Here is a 25133-nt window from a genome sequence, read left to right as displayed (position 1 = left end):
TTTTTCATCAACAGAACTATAAAACCTATTTATATTGTTCCTCTCAAAGGGTTTGCCCTCATAGTCTGTATCTATGGATATGTATTAGTAAATTTTCCTAAACACATGTGTTTGGGTGATGAAAAGATATCAGCATGATAAGAAAACCACATGATTCACCCAAAAAAGAATGAAGCAAGAAATGAAACTGGAATCTTTCTTTAGCTTAGTTATTCACAGCATCTTTATAATCAACTCTTTCTTGTTTCCCTAAACTACAAAGATACAAGACAAAAAGAGGTAAGCTGGAAAAAGGAACCCTGGAGCCCCAGAAACTGCTCAGGTACCTTACAAACAAAAGTAGCTGGCAATATTTTCACCAAAAAGCTACCAAAAGTGAGAATTTTTAAAAATATCTCTGGAAGTACCTACATTCAGAAATATGAAAAACAAGGACAAATTCTATCAACAGGCAGTCAGTCATATTCAGGAAAGGTTGATGTCATGTCATTAATACACATCATCATACATATCATCAATACAGTGGTTTAAATATATATCTATGTATATTATGTACAAAGCTATGTAAAATTATGCATAAATATTTTTCTTCTATATTGGAAGTCTTATATACATTGTACATGCCTGACTCTCCTCTTTTGTGATCTTACTTAACTTCTCAGAAGATTAACAGAAGAAGTTAAAAGGCTACCTTAGACCAACTCCAAGAATTTTTATTGTCCAAGAATTATGTCAATGTCAAATTTTAATGTCTTTAGTTTATGACATGGAGACTAGGATGCTAAGCTCATAATACATAATAAAACTACCCCACTTAACTCACCCAACCTGGTTCAGAACTACTCATACTGATCATTTAGGTTATCATAGAAGCTAGAAATATAACCTCTAATTTTTTATTTATCGCATAATAACAAAAAGAGTAAGAAATTTGGGAGACAGACTATATCACTGATTTGCAATTCCTCACTTCAAACCAAAATTTATTTTTCTTCCTTGATTCTGTAAATCCACACTTTAATCACTTTTGGCTTTAGTCCTTTGACTTCTAGGCAAGTAGGTTTAGTTTTCTTTCTTGTTTCTTCTTTCTCTCTTTTGGTAAAAAGAAATAATTTCTGGCATATGAAAAATGAATGCCTGAATAGACTAAAAGTAGAATGCAAAATAATTTATTCTAGAAATGTTAACATGGGTCCAGTTTATTCGGTAGACCTGGATTAGCATCCAGGAAATGCAGAATCAGAGATCAGTTTCTCTCTCCCCTGAGAGTTCAGCTAGGATATGTCACCTATCTACGCTTGTATACGACCCACTATATTAACTTCAGTGATACATTTAAAAACAGAACCAACCTTTCTTCAAGAGCCAAAATGGCCTTAGAAGACATTTAATCTAGTAGTTATAATAATCAAGTTCCATGGCTACTAAATGATATAAATTCTAAATATACCTAGAAAATTATTAGTTACTTTGGAAATATAAAAGTTAAATCTCATATAAATATAGAAAAGATCAACCTCCATAATTTAAAGTTATTAATTGCCAAAGGGATTTTAGTAACATCATATATGAAATATTAAGTTTTCTCATTTCCTTTCTTTCAAGAATCTCATCAGGTTCTTTTCATTCAAAGGAACATGACTGAAATTATTAATCATAGTTATTTTTTTCCCAAAAAATTAAATTATGCAATACAAAAATATCCAATTTCTATAGTTATTCAACTCTTTCCATCCCTCTAAATTACACTGGTAAATGTAATTTATAACTATAAGCAGGAATGGAAACGAATGCAAAAAGTTTATCATAATTAGTGAATGTTATTTTGTGTATGTCTGAAAGTTCTATATCTATTTAAGTCAAACACTCTAGGCTCGAACCCCAAACAACTATCAAATACAATGCAACAGTCAATGACTTTGGGTGAATTAATCAACGCATACTATATATTTTCTGTTTAGAGAGCAACCAGTAACCAGGGAAAAGCAACAAAACAAACTCAAATTCAAGAAGGAAGAGAAATCAGTTTTTCATAATGACCTTCAAACAACTAGTTCATGCACATAAAAACATCACAACAAGGAAGTATCATATCGAAAGCTCAGATTTAGAAGGAATAGGAATAAATTTAATAAATGCAACATTCTTACCTGAAAGACATTCTTTCTGCTTGATTTTTCCTTGGCCCATTCAATATGTGCTCCACACAAATCCACACTTTCTGGTTTGTGCCCAGTTTTCTATAAACAAAATTGACATAAGAATAAAAAGCATACATCATTGGTGATGCATGTCAGGAAAAATAAAAGTTTATTGAGTTAGCAGCTATACATATTTATAATATAAAGCCTTTCTTTTTTTTTTTTAAGTTTCAAAGAGACATCTACCCAGTTATGATCATTGCCGCATTATTTGCAACAGCCAAGACATGGCAACAACCTAAGAGTCTGTTGACAGATGAATGGATGAAGAAAATGACATGTGGATGCAGATATAGATACAGATATAAATATCGATCCACAATGGAAAAACTATTCAGCCATAATAAGGAAGGAAATATTGCTCTATGTGACAACATGGATGAACCTTAAGGGTGTTAAGCTAAGTGAAGTAAGTCAGACAGAAGAAGACAAATACTACATGATCTCACTTATATGTAGAACCTAAAGAAGTAAAACTCCTAGAAACAGAGAGTGGTTACCAGGGGCTGAGGAAATGGGGAAATGGTTGGTTAAAGGTACAAACTTTTAATTATAAGATGAATAAGTACTCAATTGCACACTATGATAAGTTAACACTGTACTGTATAATTGACAGTTGTTAAGAGAGTAGATTTTAAATGTTCTCCACACACACACACACACACACACACACACACACACACAGCTAACTATGTGACATAACAGATGTGTAAACCAGACTCAATGTGGTAATCATTTCATAATATATACATATATCAAGCCATCACTCAGTAAGTACACCTTAAACTTACATAATGTTGTCATTTATATATCTCCATAAAGCTGAAAAAAAACCAAATTAATAAATATTTAGTAGATGCCAACTGTGTGCCTTTTAGAGCCTCATTCTTCAGACTTTTAAGACTATACATGTTAGTAGATGGATATTTGTATTTAATAAACTTAATTTAGACCAAATAGATCATAGCATATGCTTCCTTTTGCATAATACAATGTGGAGGTTACCTAAAAGCTTCAGTAATTGATAACAATCAATTAACAGGGATATCGTCTACATTTGCCTCTGCATATTTTAATTTGAATTAAGTGTATCATATTTATTAACTTTAAATTTTCAGAATTCAATATATTAAACACAAGCTTACTTGCTTGCAAAATTTCTTTATTATTTTTAAAGAAAGTAATGCCACATTTGAAAGACCCCAACTATTTTCAGATGCTCTGAGTTACTCTAGTTTTCTCTATAAACTCAGTACTTTTCTCAAACAATTTTCCATAGAATAGTTTAAAAGTTTAGTATAGAAGGCTTATAATATTTTTTTTAATTTTTTTTATAACGTTTATTTATTTTTGAGACAGAGAGAGACAGAGCATGAACGGGGGAGGGGCAGAGAGAGAGGGAGACACAGAATCGGAAGCAGGCTCCAGGCTCTGAGCCATCAGCCCAGAGCCCGACGCGGGGCTCGAACTCACGGACTGTGAGATCATGACCTGAGCCGAAGTCGGACGCTCAACCGACTGAGCCACCCAGGCGCCCCAAGGCTTATAATATTTTTAGAGAATATTTTAACAGTACGAACTTTAAAACATGAAATTATGGAAGAATGGCAAAGATGCTACAAGAAATCTGTTCACAATTGTTGCCTCATAGCCAGTGCGTCCACTTCTATCAGTTTAATAGAAATAGACTATTTTTCAGAAGAGCCAGTAATATGGGAGCAGGGGTGTTCATAGTAAATTGTGAGATTTTTTTTCTTGGCAACTCTATAAAACTTTTGAAGGGGAAATACTGTACAAGCCAAGCATGATTTTCAGGATAAATTCAGCTGCAAGGCAGCAATTGATAGCATAACTTTTCTCTGTTATTTGGTAGTAATCTCATGAGAAGCCAATCCAGATGTGGATGCCTCTTACAGATAGATGCTTCAGTCAGTGAACGAATTTTACAGGTTCACCCATAATCTGCCACCCAGGTGATCACTATCGTGGCATGATAACAATGTTCATTGTCGTGTGATTATGATGTAGAAAAATTAAAACAACCGGCTTCTTCTACAGGGATACTCAGAATTGAGTATCAGATACTCAATTGAGTATGAGATACTTAGAATGATTATGGGATACCAGAATCAACAGAAATAACCTTTAAGAATATGTAACAAAAGAGATTATCTTTCTCATATAATATAGTCACAGAAAAAAGATGGAATTATTTTAAGGAAAAAGCATTTTTTAGGTCCCAATGTTTTACAACTATCAATTCACTTAATTCTTATAACAACTGTATGAGGTAGGTACCATTATTATCACCATGTTACAGGTAATAATATACTAGAATATTGAGGTATACTTTTCCAAGGTAACACAGGTAGAAAAGGAAGAGCAGGATTAAATGAGGACAGCGTCACTCCAGAGTCTGCTCCTAACCACTATGTAGTCCTTGAAACTTGAAATTACACTGTGATCACATTCATGTTAAAACATGTAACTTTTTGGGAAAAGATATGACATTCTTATTAGATTCTAGTGTGGACATAATTGATCTCGTTTCTGTCCTTCTCTGTTAAACTTGATCTTCCCATTGGGCCTTTACACCACCTGTTTACCTGGAATACCTCCCAATCTTCACATGGCTGACTCCTTCTTATCCATCAGGTCCCAGATAAATGTCACCTTGTCAGAGGCCTTCTCTGACTGTCTTACATAAAAGAGAGCTGCGTTCTAGCTTATTCTCTATCTCACTACTTGTTTTAATTTTCAACACAGCCTTCTTCCTAACTGAAATTAACATTTATATTTTTATATGCTGTCTGTTTTTCTTCCACTAAAATTAAGCTCCTTGAGCTGGGGCCTGGTTTGCCTTTTCTTCCACTATTTTTCCCGATGTATGGAACAGTGCCTGGCACAGAATTGTCGTTCAATGAATATTTGCTGAATTCATAAATGAAAGGAAAATACAAGAATGCAACTAGCTTTTGTGCTTTGGAAGGAAGGTTTGGGCATCTAAAAATTCCCCATGTTATAACAATTAAGATTTATATTTGGTTTAATAGTTAAGGAGTCTTTGCTTGGATCTGGAAAAGTGAAAACAGCTTAATGGACTCATGTAGATTGAACCTAGTATTTCACAGAATCCTACGATAGACAATAACTGCATGCTTATTGTATGTCAATGTGATAGCCACTGTGTTGGACTCTGGGACTCCAGAGATAAAGAAGATATTGAATCTTCCTTTAAGAATCCCATGCCAGCCTTAGACTCTACATAATTTTCTGTAGACTTTCTCTCTATGGGGAAAAAGCATTCTAAGCTTTCCCAGAGTTCTCGCCAGGCAGGTCTGCCACCTCTGCCTGTCCTCATCAGCATCATACACTAAATCCCACGGCTTGGACACTGGCTTGGCTTTATCTCAATCCAAACTCTCCTGATCATTTAGTCACCTCCCAGGACTCTGGCCTTCACCTTGCCCTTACCCACCCCATCTCTTGCATTCTTCACGAGCCCACTGCTTTAATTCCTCTCCATTTCAGCAGTCTTCATTCTGCTTTTCATCTAACAAACCCCACGTTCTGGGTTTTCATTACTCCCACCCTGTTATGTTTGTTTTTGACATGACTGGAATCAGCAGACATTTTGTGCATCCTTCCAGCTCTTCCTGGTTTCCCTTCCTCTCACAAACAGGCCTATGTTCCCAACTCAGCAGCCACTTCTGTGTCCACCCCCCCATCTCTTGCTGTCTTGCTCTCCCCCATGCAATGATCCACTCCCACACTCCACTCTCTCATCCACTTTTCCTTCTAGCAATTTCCTCATATCCTCTAATCTAATTCTGGAGAAATAACTTTTGACTACTCAATGTACTAATATTACAAATAATGGCCACTTTCTACAGGTGGGCTTTTAACTCCACTTAGCAAATATATATATATATATATACACACACACACACACACACACACACACATATGCACACACGCACACACATACATATATATGTACACTTATACATGTATATATAAGGACACTTAACATAACCATGAAATCATTGCCAAGACCAATGTCATCAACACTTAGTGAACTTTTTATGTGCTCCTGGTCACTTTCTATTCTACCTCACAACACCACTCTCCCAAAGCTTCACCCCTTTCCAGTGGTCCATCAAGTGGCATTCTCCTAATTCTCAGAGATCGTACAGCCCTTGAGCTAGAACATTCACAATTCTTCCCACTTTCTTAGTCTGTGTAATCAAAATGAACAAACACACAAACATAAACTTTAATTCCTGTATATTGTACCCTCTGAAAGCTTTGTATCAGTTTCTCATTTATTCCTTAAAATAGTCTTGTGCAGTTATTACCATTGCCTTCTATTTACATGTGAAGAAACTCAAGCAGGAAGTGGTTAAGTGCCTTACATAAGTTCACACACTTAATAAGTGCCTGAGAGGAGATAGGAATTCACTGTCCTCTGTCCTCCAAGTCCCAAGTTCTTGATCACAACACAGTACATTACCTCCCTTCCATACCTAGCCTTTCCTCCTACTAGGTCACATGACACTGTTTCTAGATCCAAAAATAAGAAGTAACATTTCCTATCTCTTCCTTGTCATTGTTACCAGTTCCCATATTCTGTTCTGGCTCCTGGAAATCTGGATCTGAGCCTGTGATTCTGGTCCACCTGTCTAATGAACTCCCATGCCTGTCATGACAGTGGTATCTATGAGCATCAAAATCTCTTGGCCTGTCATTTCCAGACAGTGCATGATCCACTCACAAAGCATGTCCCTTTCTGCCTTAGAGGAAGAGACACTTATTCTTCAGCCCAGGGCTTTTCCTCTCTGGTTCCTAATTTCATCCAATGCTGTTCCTCATTTTCTGAGTCGTCTCCCTTCTACATTTATCTCCCTCTCTCAAGTAGATTTATCTTTACCCGTAGCCACACACAAATCACTTCTATCTAAAAATACATATAAACATATATAAGCATCAACCCCACAACCTTGCTAGTTCTCAGTCCCACCTATTTCCTTTCCATTGTTGCCAGGGTTCTTGAGCTTTCTACAGTCACATGCTCTGCTTGCTCACGTTCCATTCTCTTCTGAACCCACTGCAGTCTTCTACTCCTTTCCTTAACTAATCTAAAACATTTTAACCATGCAGGTCAACAAAAACAATCTGATGCCTTCTCTCTCATCAACATTCTATTTGAACTCTGTACTGTTAGATTCAGCTCCTTTTCCTTAAAAACCTCTGTCCCTTGGCTATGGAGACATTTTCACTCTAAATCTTTATTTCACGTTTTATATTCTTCCTTCTGTTTCTTTCACTGACTTCTCTTCCTCTTCCCACCTCTTAAGTGTCACTAATATCTGGTTTACTGTTCTAGGCCTTCATTATTGCCTATACTTTACATGCTTCCAGTGGGTTTTGGTCTTGCCTCTGGTCTGATCCACCACTTATGACATGTTGATTCCTCAGTTTTTCCTCTGGCCTCCAGCTCCCTCTTATGTACCAGAACTGCATTTTCTAACTGACTTACCACTAGAATGTAGCACAGACAGTGAAATCATTGTCTTCTCAGATTTGCTCTCTTTTCTCTACTGCTTGTCTTGGTTAATCATCCTTTTATCCACTACACCTTCCCTACTTTCTTAATTCTCCCCTTTCCTTTACCACTTACAACCAAACAGTAGAGAGCCTGAATTCCAGAACTAGCTCCCTCTTCTGCCATCTCATGACCACAGCCTCATTTGAGCTCGTATTTTCTTTCATGTGAATTCTCTCAGTGTTTCCTCTGGGACCAGACAAAACCATTTCATTTCATTTTCTACATTTTGACTAATTTTTTTTCTTTTCTAAAACACAAATTTCACCATGGTTTTTTTTTTTCTGGGAAACGTATTATCTGTAGGGTAATGTACAAATCCCTCAGTAGGATATACAGGCTCCTTTTCATCATTTTCCATCATCCTTCTGAGTTCCATGCATTCCCCCATTCTTCTATAACCAGCTATGCTAAATCCATGGCAGTTCCAATATGCACCCTGCTTTCACAACTCTATACATTGCATTGCACCCTTTCATCTGGAACACATTTCTCTCCCTTCAATCCACTCTCCTTGTCTGCCATTTGTTCCACTCCTGCTCATTTTGATGATGTAACTCCAAAATAATCTCCATGAGGTCCCCCTTCAGCTCTGTAAGCCCAGCCTGTCACTCCCATTATTTCTCCTATTCTAAAACATACTTTGTTACCATTCTTTGTTATCCAATTGAGAATTATGGTGAACATTTTCCAGATTCCTTTCAAAGCATTAATAAATAAAAATAAATAATATATCTCAGGATACTGCATTACAAAATGAGGTAGTTTACAAAGTATAAGCTAATAGTTTACAAAATCAAAGCACAGTATTCCCATTCATATCGACCTTTAATAGAAAAAGACATTATGGCACAATCAAAGCAAATGACAGAATTAGGGCTCAATTCAGAAGTTAAAGTGACTCGAGTAAAATTTAAGTAAATAAATATATCAGCTTCAAGAAGACAAAACTAAGATCGGTTGATAGAGGACTATATAAAAATGATCGTGCCCAGTAGTCCATTTTTACAAAGCTAAAGCAGAAAGACCTAGGCTTGAAGCACAATGCTAGGGCCTAAGCTTTATTAGCAGGAAACATTTTCAGTATTTAAACATTGTTAAACATCAGAATAAGTTTTTCAGAAAAGTTGTCGAATTTACTTGGAAGACAATCAAGATTTTATTCAAGAAGGCTGAAATTAAAGAATCCTTTAATAGAAAACATATTTCTGATTCTACAGCTATAAAACACAAGAAAAAGTCTGTTAATGAACTACATGATGCCAATGGATCATATTGTACATCATTATAAAAATATACTTTTTAAAAATTAACTAAATTTAGATTTAAATTTAAGAGTGTACTTATCATATCTCTTCTGGGGTAAACTTAAAATATAAATGACTGATTTTAAAATATTTAAAGAGAATTATTTAAAAGTTACTGCTTCTGGACAATAAAATATAAAAGCCTCTTTGTTGGGACAGTGTGAAATCATTAAAAATTGATCCTGGGTCTCGTCCACTTCTGATTTTTATTATTCTTTTAGCCCAACTTTACTATTCCCTAGTAAGAGCTGACAGGTTATTCTCCCTGTCTTTCTCTCTTAGATTAAACCTTTGGGATTAAATTTTCCACTTTTTATGGGAAATTTGGAGCCTTTTAATGCACATTAAGAAAATATCAAAGGCCAGATGCTCTTTTGCTTGATGGCACTTTCCATGAGGAAGATTGGGCATGTGTGTAAGCAACAAATCACTGGACCTCTGATTATCCCATCCTTATTACTAGATGAGGTTACCAAAAAAAAAGAAAAAAAAAAGGCAAAGCTCAGATTTTATGAAATAGGTTATTAGCTACCATTTTTTATTTTGGATTAATTGCTATTCTAGAATATAGACTCAGATTGTCCTTATCAGTTTGAAACATGAAACACAAAATCTGTTTAGAGGAATTGTTTTATCACATAACTGGTTTTGATTCTGGAAAATCATTCATGGAGGAGGATAAAACTCACTTATAAATTCTCATTTGGACAAAATGATTTAGGAAAGAGTGCTGAATGGGTACCTGATCTTATTAATGTCTAAAGTATGGCTGCTGTCAACATAGAAGACAATACTTTGATTGTAAGATGTGAGTTTTATGTATATGAATATAAATGATGTTAATAATAACTGAAATTGTTTCTACAGTGAAATTTCTCAGTATATACAAGACCAAATCAAACCAGATTTTCAGAAAAGCAACCTTTGTTGGTGACTTTGGGCGCTAGAATGCTATGTGTTTGTTTTGTTTGTTTTTTGAGGAGAGAGTATTCTCTCTTTTTTAAGAAATGAACAGATATTGCATTTAGTTCTAAATCAAAATCTTGCCAGAGTAAATACAATAGTCTCTGTTTAGTCTACCTTTGTTGTATGCTGATACTGTGTTACATTTACATTATATAAAAAACTATTTGCTTCTGCAAGGTGACTAGCTGGGGCACATTTGTGGTGCCTCAGATGCTTCCTCAGAGTCCTTATCCAGACCCTCATCCAGTCAGTCTACCTTAGCTGTCTCTGCGTATGACTAGCGACGTTTGAACGAACCCATTTGGTCCCACTTCCTGAGGATGACCAGTCATCTTGGAATATGAGGCCCTCCCTCCTGGCTTCCAGAGTGCGACAGGCTTTTGGCTCCTCATCCACTTCCAAATTTAGATAAAATGCACTTTATAGAGTATAGGACCTGGCATTCTGAGAAGCCATCCAAGGGTACAGCCAGGGTTCATATGATGCAGGTATTGAAGACTCTGGGTGGTGAACTTGGGGAAGCAGGAAATGGAATGAAACATAGCAGATAAATTCCTTCTCCTAGCTCCCATCTTTCCTCCCACGGACTGTGTCGTGCTTTCTCCAGAGAGCCTACCTAACAGCAGCTTCTTTCTAAGTCAAGTGGTACAGCTGCCCAGTGATTCTCTGAGTCTGTTTGAGGTTCACGGGAGAGTAGCAGCCATTGGGTGACACAGCTCCTCTACTCTTCCCCATCATTTCCTGCCTCGCTTCCTTTTTGCCACACCGCCTATGCCCTGGATTCACGCCTCCCAAATAAAGGCTGGACACTTAATTTGGACTTTCTTCCCTATAGAATAAGGGCTAAGATCATTGATCCTTGTGGCAGAAAGGGATAGTGCTACACCAGAATGTGTGCTGGAGTCTTGAGTTGTCACAGAGAAGCAGCTTACCAGCCAGAAACACCGTTTTATTTCCAGCCCCCTTTGCACCAACATGTGGCCACATTACCCACTCTCATCACTGGGATGTGAGCAAGACTGATGTGAGGCACTTCTGGGTTTACGGCTTTAAGAAGCATGGGGACCTTCTCATATTCTCTCTACCTTTCCCTCATCTGCCACTAAGAGTTGGCAAAAACAGAAAATGAGGGAGGCACCATGTAGCAGAAAGCTGACCAGAATACCTGTTTCAGACTGTTTCCTGTTTAGTAGGAGTAAGAAATGAGGTTCTGCAGAGATTTTAGATTGGATTTGGATAGCAGGAAGTGTTTCCCTAACTGAAGTCTTGATATTAAGAAAAATTAAGATGAGGATTGTAAATACACTGCCTTTAAGTGACAATTAGGGCATCTGAATCCTATTCTATCAGGTTCTGAAGACTCTTCTCTTAACTGCTATACTCGATTCCTCCACATAGTAATAATAACAACAATAATAATAAATATAATTAATATTTATCATTGCTATGTGCCCAGCAAGTTGTATCACTTTTCTCACATAATCTCACAATAACTGTATGAGATAAGGACTCTTGTTAACCTCATACTACAGTTGAAATATCCAAGGATTATAGTAACAAATAAAATGTGAACCTGGGATTCCCAGTCCATGTGGTCTGACTTATTCTACCTGATATAGTATACTGCTTCCCAGAGCATTTCAACTCAGTAGTGAACTGTTAAGAAAGACTAAATACATATATTCAGTTTATTTCAAAGTGCACTGTGGACTACAAGTCCATTTTATGTTGGAGAAATGCAAACTCTAAATCAGATGTATCGCATTGACCAAAATGATAAACCACAGAGAGTCAAACTTCATAATTAAAATAGTTTTCTGAGAGAGCCTAAGGTGAGGTTTATTGGATAGTAAGCTATTATCCATTTATAAAGCATCCTATCAATTTCATAGATTTTTGTGGTTATTAAAAATTATGTAAGATACAGAATTTATTGTGGTTAATGGCTAAATCTTGAGAGAATTATAACCACAGAACATGGCTTCATTTATAGTAATATCGATCACTTGATTTCATTTTTTTCCTTATAATGTTTATGCTAATAAAACACTAGAATTCAATTTCTTTCTTTTTCTTTTTCTCTCCATCTCCACCCATCATCCTCCAGATTTCAGACTATTATTTTTGTTCTAATTTTTAAAGGTATGATGAGGCCATTTGATATTGCAGTCTGTGGCTGTACTACAAATTGCCCCAATAATAACCATGCTATCTTTGCCAGAGCACTGTAATTCTGAGAATTAAAATATTAAACAGAAACTTAAAATGCATTCGTTAGGCCAAGATTGGTAGATCTGTTGTTTGTCCCTCCAATGTTTATGATCTTTTTGAGCAGAGGACTGAATAAGGGCTCAACGCTCACTTCACAAAGATAAAATAATTCCATATTCATTTTGTACAGAATACTCAATAATTCATGAATAGCTTTCTGATTGGAACTATTTTCATCTTTTTGCTAAATCACACCATTTTACTCCAATAAATAAGTCCATTTTGTTATTAAAGCCATACTACAGTGAATGAGCATTAGATGTATTGCATTATTTAATTAATGCTTGTGTTCATTATTTGCATTGGAAGTAAACAATATTAAAAAAAGTAAACAAATTATTTTAATGATGCCTTTTATAATGCTCTTTTTTTGCTTTCAAGGTTATGGCTGAATGGGTGGTTTTAAAAAGTTAATAGTTTACTAAGTGCCTTGGAAAAGTTTTCTGTCATTAAAAGTGAAATATGCCAATGTTTGCCTCTAAATAAAAGTTATCAGTACAGTGTATAGAGAAAAAAATTTTAAAAAGTTACCTGTGCAACGAACATGTAGGCTCCATATTGAACATACTGGCTTTGAAACCATACAGTTTTAGGGGAGAAATATGGCCTAAGATGTTCATAATGCTTCTGAATTTATGTCAGACTAGGTTTATGTTAACTAGGATTTGTGAGCATTGTGTGATAAATATAACAGAAACAGCTGACTGATGAGAGTAAGGTCCACTTGGTCTAAATTTTGATGGATGTGGAGACAGGAGAAATTTCTTAAATCAGAAACAAACTTTCCACGGTGTATTTATTTTAGTAGGTATGACACCAGCATATATTCTGGAGTCACAGGAAAATAAATCCAGGTTTTCTACTGGTGCTCACTGCTGTGCTGATACACCCATGTTCTTGGGAAGGATATACGTAGTTTTCCTTAGATGAATTGCCCTACTTGCTTTCTTTCACTAGGACTTCTTTAGAGATTATCATTAAAAGTTCAAGACATATAAGGTTTTAAAGTGTTTTCTGAGTGAGAAGACGTCCTGTGATTCACTAAATAAATGCATTGGGCCCCACCGATGACAACTTAGCCATTTTGCCATTTTCTTTGTCAGTAAAAGCACAGGCCTTATGGCTCTCATCTAGTGCACCAGAGTTTTAGAACGTGTCTCTCAGATAATTTAGTAAGTCCTATCTTCTTTGTGTTAAAAGTAGAAAAATAATAGGGGCATCTGCGTGGCTCAGTTGGTTAAGCATTCAGCTCTTGATTTCAGCTCAGGTCATGATCTCATGGTCCTGGGATCAAGCCCTGTGTCCGGCTCCATGCTGAGAGTGGAACCTACTTGGGATTCTCTCTCTCCCTCTGTCTCTACCACTACCCGCCCACCCCCAAAATAAATAAATAAATAAACATTAAAAAAATTTAAAGCAGAAAAAAATATATCTTAATTCCTTAAGCCTATCTGTGAAAACTGTGAATCTGTCTTAATATAAGGACAGTTAGTATTGGTTACAAAGGGCTCCAGAGTGCTTACAGAATGAAATTATCTCTTTTCACAGTCCTGTTCAAGATCTTTCATGAGCTGGTTCTACATGGACTTTCTAATGAAACTGAGTGCTGCTGTTCCACAGTGCTGTTCCTCAACTTATTTTGAGGCAATTCTTCCACTGGTGGTGCATCCTGGAAACTCATAGAAGAAACCCAAAATAGTCTGGTCTGAGGCACGTCTACCCTAGGCCTCAGGGAACCTCCAGGAATCATTTTCAAGAACAATGACTAGCATGCAGTGCACGGGGCAAGGCGAAAGATCAACACGTATCTGTATAATCAGTAAAGGAATTAATTTCCTATATTTTATCATTGGTTACTCCCTTATTTCTACAGAAAATGTCCTTTTCACCCCATTTTGCCTCGAAATCCTATTCATCCTTCAAAAACATGCCCAACTCTCACTTCCTTGACAGATATATTTAGAATCTTTTCCAGTTGGAAGCAATCTCTCTTTTCTGAGTTACTATAAAATTAACTCATGCCTCTATTCATGCCATTTTTGAGCAACTATCCATGTCCATTTTTTCACTACAATTACTCGATTTATGGGCATACTTTCTATTTGTTTCTAGATCCTCAAGGGAAAGATTTGATTCTGATTCATTTTTGTATGTTTCATAATACCTAGCATAGTGGCTTAAACATCAAGGATTCTCAGTGATTTTGTAGAATGAACAGTGGAGAGATATATAGGCTGAGCATTACTTGGAAGAAGCATTTCCCTGAGCAAGGATTATCTATAGCTAGACCTATGGTTCCCCACCATGTTTTTTAAATATTTTTATCACTTTAGTTATGTTTTATTGTAATAAACCTACATACAATTTCTGTCTCCTCTATCAGACTATAAGCACCTTAAGTGCAGTGATCCTGTATTACTCATCTGATATCTCTAGGGTTTAAAAACACGTTGTGTGATACCTGTTAGGAGTTGTCAATTCTTTGTAGAATAAAAAAATGAATTTGTGCTCTATATTAGAAAGCTTTTTTTCCTCATGAGGCAGTCTATATATATATATATATATATATATATATATATATATATATTTACCCAGGAATATGTATTTGTCACATTCCATGGCTAGAGTCAGGTTCCAGTCCATATCAAGCAGAAGCTCTCAAATCACAAAGCACAGCAGGTACCTAGGTGGCAAATTGTACTTGAAGTGCTGGAACTGATTGAAATACTTCAGTGACTCTAAAATAGATAAGTGTACCTGAAACATGCAAGGGGTGTGAGTCCAGTCCTCAGAGGATAAATCAAACTGACAGCTCTTATTTCTTTGGGACTTCTTTAAACAGGTAAAGCAAATAATAAAGATGTCTTTTGAGGCAATTTTTTTTTTCTCTTGGACTAAATGGGATGAAGCTATGATCCTAGAAGAATGAACTTCTTCTCTTGCCTTTTTCCGTGATAGACCTTGTCCTTTTAAGACACATAACACTTGGATCATACTTCTGTTCAGTATGTGTTTATTAAAAGATCTGTTATTCTAGGGTGAAGGTATCTGGAAAACACTGACACACCTTAGAGATGTGCCCCTGTAGCAAATCCCCAGCCCTTGGTATGGTTCTTAATCCTTTTTTTCCAACAAAAATAAAAACAACAAAACAAAACAAGCAAACAAAGAAGAAAACCAAAATCTCATTTCTCTTTTTAGCACACAGACCTTGCCGATTCTCAGTTTCATGTCATCGTTCATATTTTTTAATTCCCTGGAATTCCCTGCCCACAAATTTCCACATATTGAAATTATAACCATCCTTCAAGGCCCAATTCAAATCTTTCACAGATGTGAGCTCTCCCTCCTTTAAATCTCAGAAAAACTCTTTTATGTTTCTTATTTCATCTCACCCTATTTTTTGGCAAAGATGCTATAAAGCAAAGACTATATCTTGATTATATCTCTATGCCTTATATGTAGCCCTAATGAGCAAGCTGTTCATTGTAGGATTTCAATACATATTCTTATGAAGTCTTTTCCTACCAGGCTTATATAAATAGCACAAACTTGATTAACCAAATGCATATTTAAGTGAAAGTGAGGTAGATTGTAAATGAGAAACTAAGCTATTTAGATCAACTTTCCACTGAAAACAATGAAAAATGCTGGATAAAATATTTCTGTTTAAAATCACCTTTAAAAAATTGAAAGGTTGATAAGATAGTGGTAAACTGCTAGGGTAATTATTTTTGGAAAATGGGAATCTGAACGCAGAGAGGAAAGCTGAACATCAGATCAACATAACTGCTCTTTGCCTGAGGGCATTTGCTTATACTGTACATTTGAACTTTGGTCAATTGACTCCACAGAATAATGGAAAAGGTGCTGCCTGCGGTCTTATGAAAGAATAAAGGAGAAACGATATTAAATTTGTTCCCTTTCTCCAACTTAAGGGATTATAAAGAAAACTGTCTTTGTAGATGAGCAATGTGACAGAATTAAAAAAAAACAAGGAAGAGTGAAAAATAATTCTGTCCCTGAGAAGTAGCATAGTTGTAACTCTCCTATTATGTGTACAAATTTTGAGTTTTAAACTGTTAACTTAGATTGAGCTAATCAATCACTGGGAGTGTCCCAGACCCTTTGAGAAAAATGCAAAATATTCTGGAGCAGGACACATTTATCCCAGGACTAAATGATTAGCACACAGTCAAAAATAACCAGACACACAAGGAAACAGCAACGGAATGAGAAGCAGCAGAAACAGACTGATGCAGACTTCAGATGTTAAATCACAAGACATATAAAACAACCATGCCTTTTAATTTTAACAAAATAAAAGGGAGCCTGAAAAATATCTGCAGATGACAACTGTAACAAATGACATAGTAAACAAAAAAGCTTTCTCTAGAAATAAAAATTATAATAATTGAAATAAAGATGTTTATCAAAAAAAGGTGATTGGATTAAAGAATCAGAAAATAAATCAAAGGAAGTGGTTTGAAATGCAGTTCAGAAAGACAAAAAGATTAAAAATAGAATGTAAAATGTGGAAAATAGAGTAGGAAGCCTCTAAATGTAGGTTTAACTAGAGGCATAGAAAAATATAAGAGAAAATATTTTTAGAAAGCTTCACTTGAAAATAATAGCTGATAATTTTCTAAAATATATTAATGATACTTAAAAACAACTTCAAGAGGCTCAACAATCCATACAGGAAGAATAAAACTGTGGAAAAACAAAGGTAATAATAAAAATATCATGAGTAGCCAGATAACTGCAGTTAGACTAAGGTAACTTCTTGATCACAATAATAGATGACAGAAAAGGTTGGAATAACAACTTTATGTGCTAAAAGAAAATAACCCAAATCAAAACTCTATATCCAGAGAGAATATATATATTACCAGAATGAGGGAGAAATAGGAACATTTGAAACAAGCAAACACTGCGACAGGTTGTTATTACAAGACCCTTTCTACAGGGATTTCTCAGAATATAGGGTTATCCTAGAAGGAAGGTGGAAGATGAAGGAAGAAGTAAATGGCAAGGAACATGGCAAATATTGGGCAAATATAAACCAACATTGACTCTATAAAAATAATAATATCTGGTGGTGTTAAAAAAACAAAACAAAACAAAGAATTAAAATACCAGACAACAATAGCATATGTGTTGAGAAGAGGATAGGTGTGTTAAAATATTCTAAGCTAGGGGCACCTGGTTGGCTCAGTCTATTAATCATCCAACTCTTGATTTTGGTTCAGGTCATGATCTCACCATTCATGAGTTTGAGCCCCACCTTGAGCTCAAGTCAGGATCTCAACAGTTCATGGTTGAAGCCCCCTGTGGGGCTCTACTCTGACTGCATGGAGCCTGCCTGCAATTCTTTGTCTCCCCCTCTCTGTCCCTCCCATGTTCATGATCTTTCTCTCCCTCTGTCTCTCTCTCTCTCAAAAATAAATAAACGTTAAAAAATAAATAAATAAAAATATACTAAGGTAATATTTTGGAAGACGATAAAGGATTTGATTAGCTTTAGTCTTTGCTAGGTATCAATGATGCAATCCTAGGCAAGCCACTAGCAAAACAGAAACAAAGTGCAAAGTATATCACTCTGATCAGTGCAAAAAAATAAAAAAGATAAAAAAAAGAAAGAAAAAGCATGACATATTTAGAGAAAAAGGCAAGAAACAAAAAAGGCATATACTGTGATTCCATTTATGTAAATTCAAAACCAGACAAAGTAAACCACATTTCTTAAGGGCTATATATACAGCTGGTACAGGTGGGGAAATAATGAAAAATTATTTAATAATAGCTAAAATGCAGTTTAACTCTGTAGGAAGGGAAGAGGTTAATGGCAGGGGGTGGGGCTTCTGGAAGGCAGAAAGAGTCCATGTCTTCATTTGAGTGAAGGTTATGTAGGAGTTTGATTAACTTTTAAAATATGCATATATATATGTTATACATTCCACTAAAAGTGGTTTCTGTAGTATTTTCCAATGACAATAGTTAACAAATTTAAGGTAAGTTACAAAGCAGAATATATATAAAAAAAATCTATGAGAATATGAGCATCATCCTCTTCATAATCCAGGAAATCTGGATGTAGGGACACCAGTGGTTTTCAAATGCTCTGGCTCACAGGAGGGCTGGCCAGTCTTGACCAAGGTTTCTCTGGTCAGAGATGAAGTGAACAAAACAGAAACAGTGTATATAGACATAGAAGAAGGGTAGTTTCCCATTTTGGTAAAGACTGTATTTCATTCTGAGGTTTTGTCCTCCCTCGATTTGGGATTGGGACATTTTTTGATGCCCTTTCTACTAGAAAGTGACAGTGGTAGTTAAGCACTAGATTACTCTTTAATGTCCTTATTAAAAACAAACAAACAAAACAGAGTAAGTCAGTCCTCTTTTTCCTTGAACAGGTCACTGAGGACCCAGAACCTATGAATCTCTAATTTACACACACCAGTGAAATGATTCTGTGTCTATTTCCAGGAAAAGGCTGCTTTTGATACAAATCTGAGCTGGTTATAGACTGAAAGAACCTCAGCAAGAAAGATAGTCAAACATGAACTGTGGGATCAGGCATGCTTTATGACATGCTGTATTAAATGTGAAAGTCACAGGGAAAGAGCCACTGGAGGAAGGTGAGGGCCCCAGGAAAATACATATGGTCATGCAAGAGGTAACACCTAGAGCCCCAAATGGAGGAATGGCTTCTCTTTCAGAATTATCGGTGATCAGACACACCATTTACACCGCCTAGGGATACATAGTTCCTTTTTTGGAGACTGTACATGCTGATGGTCCTTGAGTTAATGTCATTATTTTCTCTTCTATACATGTCCGTATCAGTTCAAGCACAAAATCCATACGATGTAAAAATATGGTAAAATTATATTATGTCCTGTATTATGTACTATAGAATATATATATTTTAACAGAGTATACTATATTAGACAATAATAATTAGTTGATAGCTACTATTAATCTTTTCTTTTGTTAAGTAATTCCATTCCCTTTAATTCTGTTGGCAGATATCACTATCCCCATTTTACAGATGAGGACACTGAAGTGCAAAGAAGTCGAATGACTTTGTCAGCTCCTAAGCAGCAAGACTGGAATGAAGTCCGCTGTGTGAACTTCAAAGCCCTGCTCCTAGCTACTTTGCTGCTTTGTCTTACCACTGCATTAACATTCAAAGATCATTCCTATAAAGATTAAAATGCCATTTACTCTCTTAAACCACATTCTGCACTCACTCAGTCTGTTTCTACTGACCCCTTGGAGGAAAGGACAGACTTTTTCCCAGAAGCACAATGAACAATACCAGGACATGTGTAAGGGGGTGCAAGGAAAATTCAGAAATTTGAGCGTAAATCTCTTTCAAAATGAAACCACAGCATCTTTAATCAAGGCCTGGCAATCATCATATCGTTTCTCTGAGACTGGAATTGGTAAATGTGGGCTATCCCACTAGGCCTTTAATACTTGGTTAGAAATGTATCCAAGAAGTTGACTAGCACAACAATTCATGCAGTACAAACATGAATCTGTAATTCTCTTCCCCGTTACCACAAAACACAGTTAGTTCCTGCCCTGAATTCACTTTGAAGACGAGTGCCTGGGAGAAACCATAAGAGCATTGAAAATGGGGCCAGAAGTAATAAATAGGGGCTGCCAAAAAATGTTAACGAACATCTTCTAAAAGTAAAATCTATTGTCAGTTTACAACTCTGAAGGTTGAACTGGAGGCATGCAATCGATTAGCGATTAGCGAGCTGACTTGAAAAGTTTTCTTTCACCTGTATAAAATTAAGTAGCTGATAATTATATTTCCTGGCACTGGTACAAGGAGATTAAAATATAAGATGAAAATAAACCAAAGCTTTAATGTGGAATCTAATCTAATCTCTCCCATCATCCCAGAACATTCACATAAACTCGGCTCAGGTGGAATTCTCACCCAGCAGGACGAAGATCATCTCGGCAGCTCAACCTGCCAGACAAGTGACTTTCCTCCCTTCCTGATTCCCCCCTTAGAACTCATTCAAAGGGAAGACAAAGTCCCTGTGAGTGGATAGGAGGTGTTTTGTGCCTGGCCTTTAGGGGTACTTTATTTTTCTTAAAAAGATTATCTCAACCTTACTGTAGGCCCCAAATAAAAACAAAACAAAAGCCTAGAACAAATTTCTGAGACAGTTTAAATTAAAAACACAAACGACCGAGATACATTTTTAATTTATTTATAATTAGTTTACAGATTGGACCACACCAAGACTCCAAAACCAGCAGGCCACTTGGGGATAAAGACTATTGTGATTATCAGGGACAAGCCAAATGCTACCTTTTGCTCTTCTATTTAAAAACAAACAAACATCTCCTAGCAAATGATTTTCTATTTCCTATTTAAAGAGGATTACATAGCAAACAAGACTAGTGGCTGGAAAGCAAAGAACTTTCCAGCGTTTTATTACCTGCCAAATACAAATTAGTTCATTGTGGTTGACTCCTGCCAGGTGACCCCTCTCTCTGCCACCCATCAGGCCGATGGGGTATGGCAGGTTTGTTCCTGCCCGGCGTCCTTCCTAATCGGGAGGCTGTGAGACATGCTGCTTGCCCACCGTCTCCCGTATCACATGGCAGCTCTGGTGTGTGGGCAGCAAGGTTGTGAGCTTGAATTGCCCCAGTGACTCACTCAGAATTGCTCCTACTCACTGTCACTATTGAATTGCCGTGGGCATATGGGAGGCCCTCCTCCAGGTACAATGAAGAAACCCTACAAATTTCACTTTGTAATAACTATGGGTTACAGAAATTGCATTAGCTCCATTAGATGGAGTCAGAAATATTCAGAAAGGTTAGCTGGATATAGTGAATGTCGCAGTTAGACTAAGATAAAAAATCACTTTGTTAACTTAGAGTGTTTCCTCATTGGTAACACCCTATATTAAGGTGCCATTTATAAACAGTTTACTATTATTTATTAATGTATGAAGCACTTTACAGCATGCTAGATAACAACTTAAATTCATGTATTAAAGATGCACATACATGGTTTAATAGGATTTACGTCTTATAATATTCTTTAAAACAGCTTCCCATAGTCTCATCCGTTAAGCATTTATTACTAATGTATTTTATAACATACTTTATAATACATTATTTGAGCAAGTAGCTGCATTTAGTGATCATTTCATAAATAAGAATAAAGCATTTATAAATGGCACCTTAATTTAAAGTGTTACCTTCACATTACTAGATAGCTGTTCACCATCCATCTCATTTTGTGATTATTCTCCAAATGCACCACTTAATAAAACAGACACTAAGTTCTATTTTCCCTTCATCTGATTAAAAGTTTATTGAGTCATTTCCTCCATCTGCTTTCAGTTGTTGGGAGCTTCGAGGCTCTAGTGTGATTTCTGATGAAACCAAACTTTTAATTCAATAACATTTCTGTGAAGATGATAATAGCAGAAACAGAGAGCTACCTACCATGTTAGCCAGAGCCTGCTGCTTAGATTCTTTGTAAAATTCAATTTTTCGACTAGAAAGAACGATCCAGGAAGTAGACCAGTTTTTCCTTAGGAAAATAAAAAAGGATAAAAAAGCATTATCATTTGAAGAAATCCTTCATAGATATTATATAAGCAACATTTGGAATGAGTAGAGACTGTATTTTTAATTAGTCTTCATAAAAGTCTTTTCTTTATTAAAATCTATAGGTGGTATGGAATTTGGGTAATAATAAGGACCTTCTGTAATTTTTAAAAATCATGGCATTTATAGTAAACATTTTTCAATTTGAATTTCCTCCCAAATTCTTTTTCAAGTACTAAAACTCCAATATTTGTGTATCCATGTCCCCCTTCACAGTCTTTGTTTCCACAGCAAGCTAAAAATAGCAGGGTAAAAACAGAAATCAGAACCCCTGCCTTTATTGTTACTTCTCCTCATTGTTTCAGTATATTTCAGAATCTGAAAAACTAACCAGCTAATGTGTCACTACCTACTTCAAAATATTATTTTAATGTTGAATCTCACTGGAAATCAAAGAAATGCAAATAAAAAGAGTGAAATGCTTTTTCCTTCCTTGACAATCAATTTGGCAAGAATTAGAAGAAATAACACCAAGGGTTACTGAGAGTGTGGAGAAATGGATTCTCCCATACAATTCTGATGGGAGGGCACACAAGCATATTTTTCTGGAGTGAATTTGGCAATATGTTTTATTTAAGTTTATTTATTTTGAGAAAGAGACGGAGAGAGAGTGGGGCAAGGGACAGAGAGAGAGGGAGCCCAAGCAGGCTCCACACTGTCAGCACCAAGCCCAAGGCAGAGCTCAAACCCAAGAACTGTGAGATCATGACCTGAGCTGAAATCGAGTGGGAGGCTTAACTGACTGAGCCACCCAGGCACCCCGGCAATATGTTTGTTTTTTTTTTAAATCTTTTGAAATGTGTTTGTCTTTTGACTAAACAAGTCCATTCCTATGAATTTAAGTTTATACTAAAGAAGTCATCTCATAAGTGGGTAAGGCTGTGTGCACAAGAATAAAGTGTGCCCCATTATTTCTTAATTCTGCACCTAAAATATATTTAAAAAGATTAGTTGCATAAATTGCATATAATAGATTCCTATAATGGAAAATGAATCCTATGCTGTAAAAGAATACTGATATGGGAAGGTTTTAACAAAGATCATAATACAATATATAGTTTATAACACCACACTGTGTATTTGCCTAAGACTGTATTCCCTCCTCTGAGCCTCTTCTGATGATTAATTCTCATTCATCAGAAGTTAAAATATGACATCCTAAAATGCATTCCATTACTTCCTCACACAGCACTTATGATAAAAAATAATTTTTGTATATTTCACCTCCATTCCCACCATTCTAAAAAAAGCCTCAAAATGATAGAAAGTATTTCATGCTTATGGAAGTATCCCCAAGTGGCCAGCACAGTGCCTTGAACAGAGGAGTCACCACCTACATATTTGCTGAACTTATGCACAGGGAGGAAAAGCTGGAAATAACAATAATTAAATCAGGTGGTAAAATCACTGCTTTTGATTTTCCTTTGTATTTCTTGGTGTTTATCAAACATCCTGCACTGAACATGTATTACTTCAGTAATTATATGTGTGCATTTGTGTCATGAAGAATGCCCTTTTTTAGATAGTAAAATATGAAGGAGGTTAATATACCTAAGTTTCTATCTGTTCTATCAATTGCTGCAGTTTGCTTTAACACTCATTTCAAAAGAACAGAATTCGTTTTATGAAAGTGGTAGAAAGTAAGTTTATAGAGAGACTTTATTCAAGTCAATAGAAACCTACACAAAAATATGTTTAAAATGACCATTCACGATCTTTGTGTAATTTATTTCCACTTGCTTCTTAGAATTTAGGGGTTTGATTGAAAGGACAGCTTTGAATTCAGTAAAGTTAATATTTACACCAAGGTTAGATTGCTCTTACATGCCTGAACTTTCTTAACCATACACCATTGTGTTAAAAAAAAGAAAAAAGAAAAAAAATGATAAACAGAAACAAAACAAACAATATGTATTTTCTAACATGAAAATATGAACATTTATGTTCTTGGACCCACTTGTCTTCAAATGGGTCTACCATTTCAACCAAACAATGAAAAAGTTGGGGAAACACACACACACACACACACACACACAGAGAAAGCCACAAAGACTTTTCCCCTCTTTTCCCCTAAAACCCACTTCTCCTTTTGGGTTCCAGTAGCAGCAAAATGGAGTGGGGCAGCCATAGCCTTGTCTCTATGCAGGTCATAATATTAGATGACCCCATAAAGAGAAAAGAAAAACATTGGAAGGACTGCTGGCCTACACCGGGCATCTTTTATCTCTACCCCTTATTTTGACAGTATGTGATCAGGGAATATGGAACACCCTCAGACTGATGGAACCCATATTTAACCTGCCTGTTATATTTCCCACTATATTTTTCATCTCATGGCAGGGAGATACTATACCTTATTTGTTTCCAGTCTATAGCAAGCCCTGGATAAATGGTTCTGATTTGAATCTGTTTCAGATGTTGATCGTTTACAGAATGTGTTGGCATTACTCTTCCCTTCCTTAAACTCAGAACTGGAACTGGTTAGAAATGAAGTTGCATGAAATTCAATTATCTCACGGTTCTCTGTTAGAACTTTGAACTGTTATGAAATGTTCCCTGGTCGGTGAATCTGATGAACAAGTCTGGAAGGGTAAGAACTGCAGGTCTTGGAACCTTGGTGCTATGAATTGCCCTGACACTTTCGTTTTGAATTTATAAGTTACAATGTGTCTATGGTATTAGAAGAAAAGTGAAGATTGTTTCAATTTGCTTAATTTTATTTCAAAAGGAAGAAGAAATGCTGTTGTCAACCTTTTAGATGCCCCCATATCATTTCAGTTTTTTTCCAGTATCTCTTTAAAATAAAAATTAGCATAAATTATTTTGAGTACCTACTAAAGTTTGATTGCCTAGTAGAGGTTGAGTTTCACAAAAAAGATAATGAAGATACTAATATGTCCATTTATTAATATAGAGAATGAGGTTCAGAGAGTTTAGGTAACTCACTTAAGGCCACTTAGATTTAGAGTCAAACCCAGTTTCTCTGATTTGAAGCCTGTAATCTATTCACTAATTTATGCTGTCTTTTTTTTAAGGATTAAGCATTACTAACTTGGTTAAGAAGATTGTCAATGTCAGATTTCACCACGGTTTTGTTTGAAATGCTCACATTGTGACACCTAGTGT

General features: G+C 35.9%; 1 protein-coding gene across 2 annotated transcripts in view; it reads right to left on the bottom strand.

Moving 5' to 3' along the window:
* Nucleotides 1–25133, bottom strand: part of ARHGAP15 (Rho GTPase activating protein 15) — a 609886-nt gene that overhangs the window by 487726 nt on the left and 97027 nt on the right. Inside the window, exons 1-3 of one of the 2 annotated variants that reach the window (XM_053214988.1) lie at nt 24361–24706; nt 21843–21930; nt 2151–2240 (exon numbers count right to left, since the gene is read on the bottom strand). In XM_053214988.1, coding sequence (XP_053070963.1) covers nt 2151–2240; nt 21843–21930; nt 24361–24452 — 270 coding nt within the window. In that variant the 5' untranslated portion in view covers nt 24453–24706. Of the gene's footprint in view, nt 1–2150; nt 2241–21842; nt 21931–24360; nt 24707–25133 lie in introns of those variants that run through there. The other variant, XM_015062996.3, reaches the window with a different exon arrangement.

This window comes from Acinonyx jubatus, chromosome C1, assembly GCF_027475565.1.
Source record: "Acinonyx jubatus isolate Ajub_Pintada_27869175 chromosome C1, VMU_Ajub_asm_v1.0, whole genome shotgun sequence".
Classification (NCBI taxonomy): domain Eukaryota; kingdom Metazoa; phylum Chordata; class Mammalia; order Carnivora; family Felidae; genus Acinonyx; species Acinonyx jubatus.
This window is presented reverse-complemented; position numbering and strand designations above follow the sequence as displayed.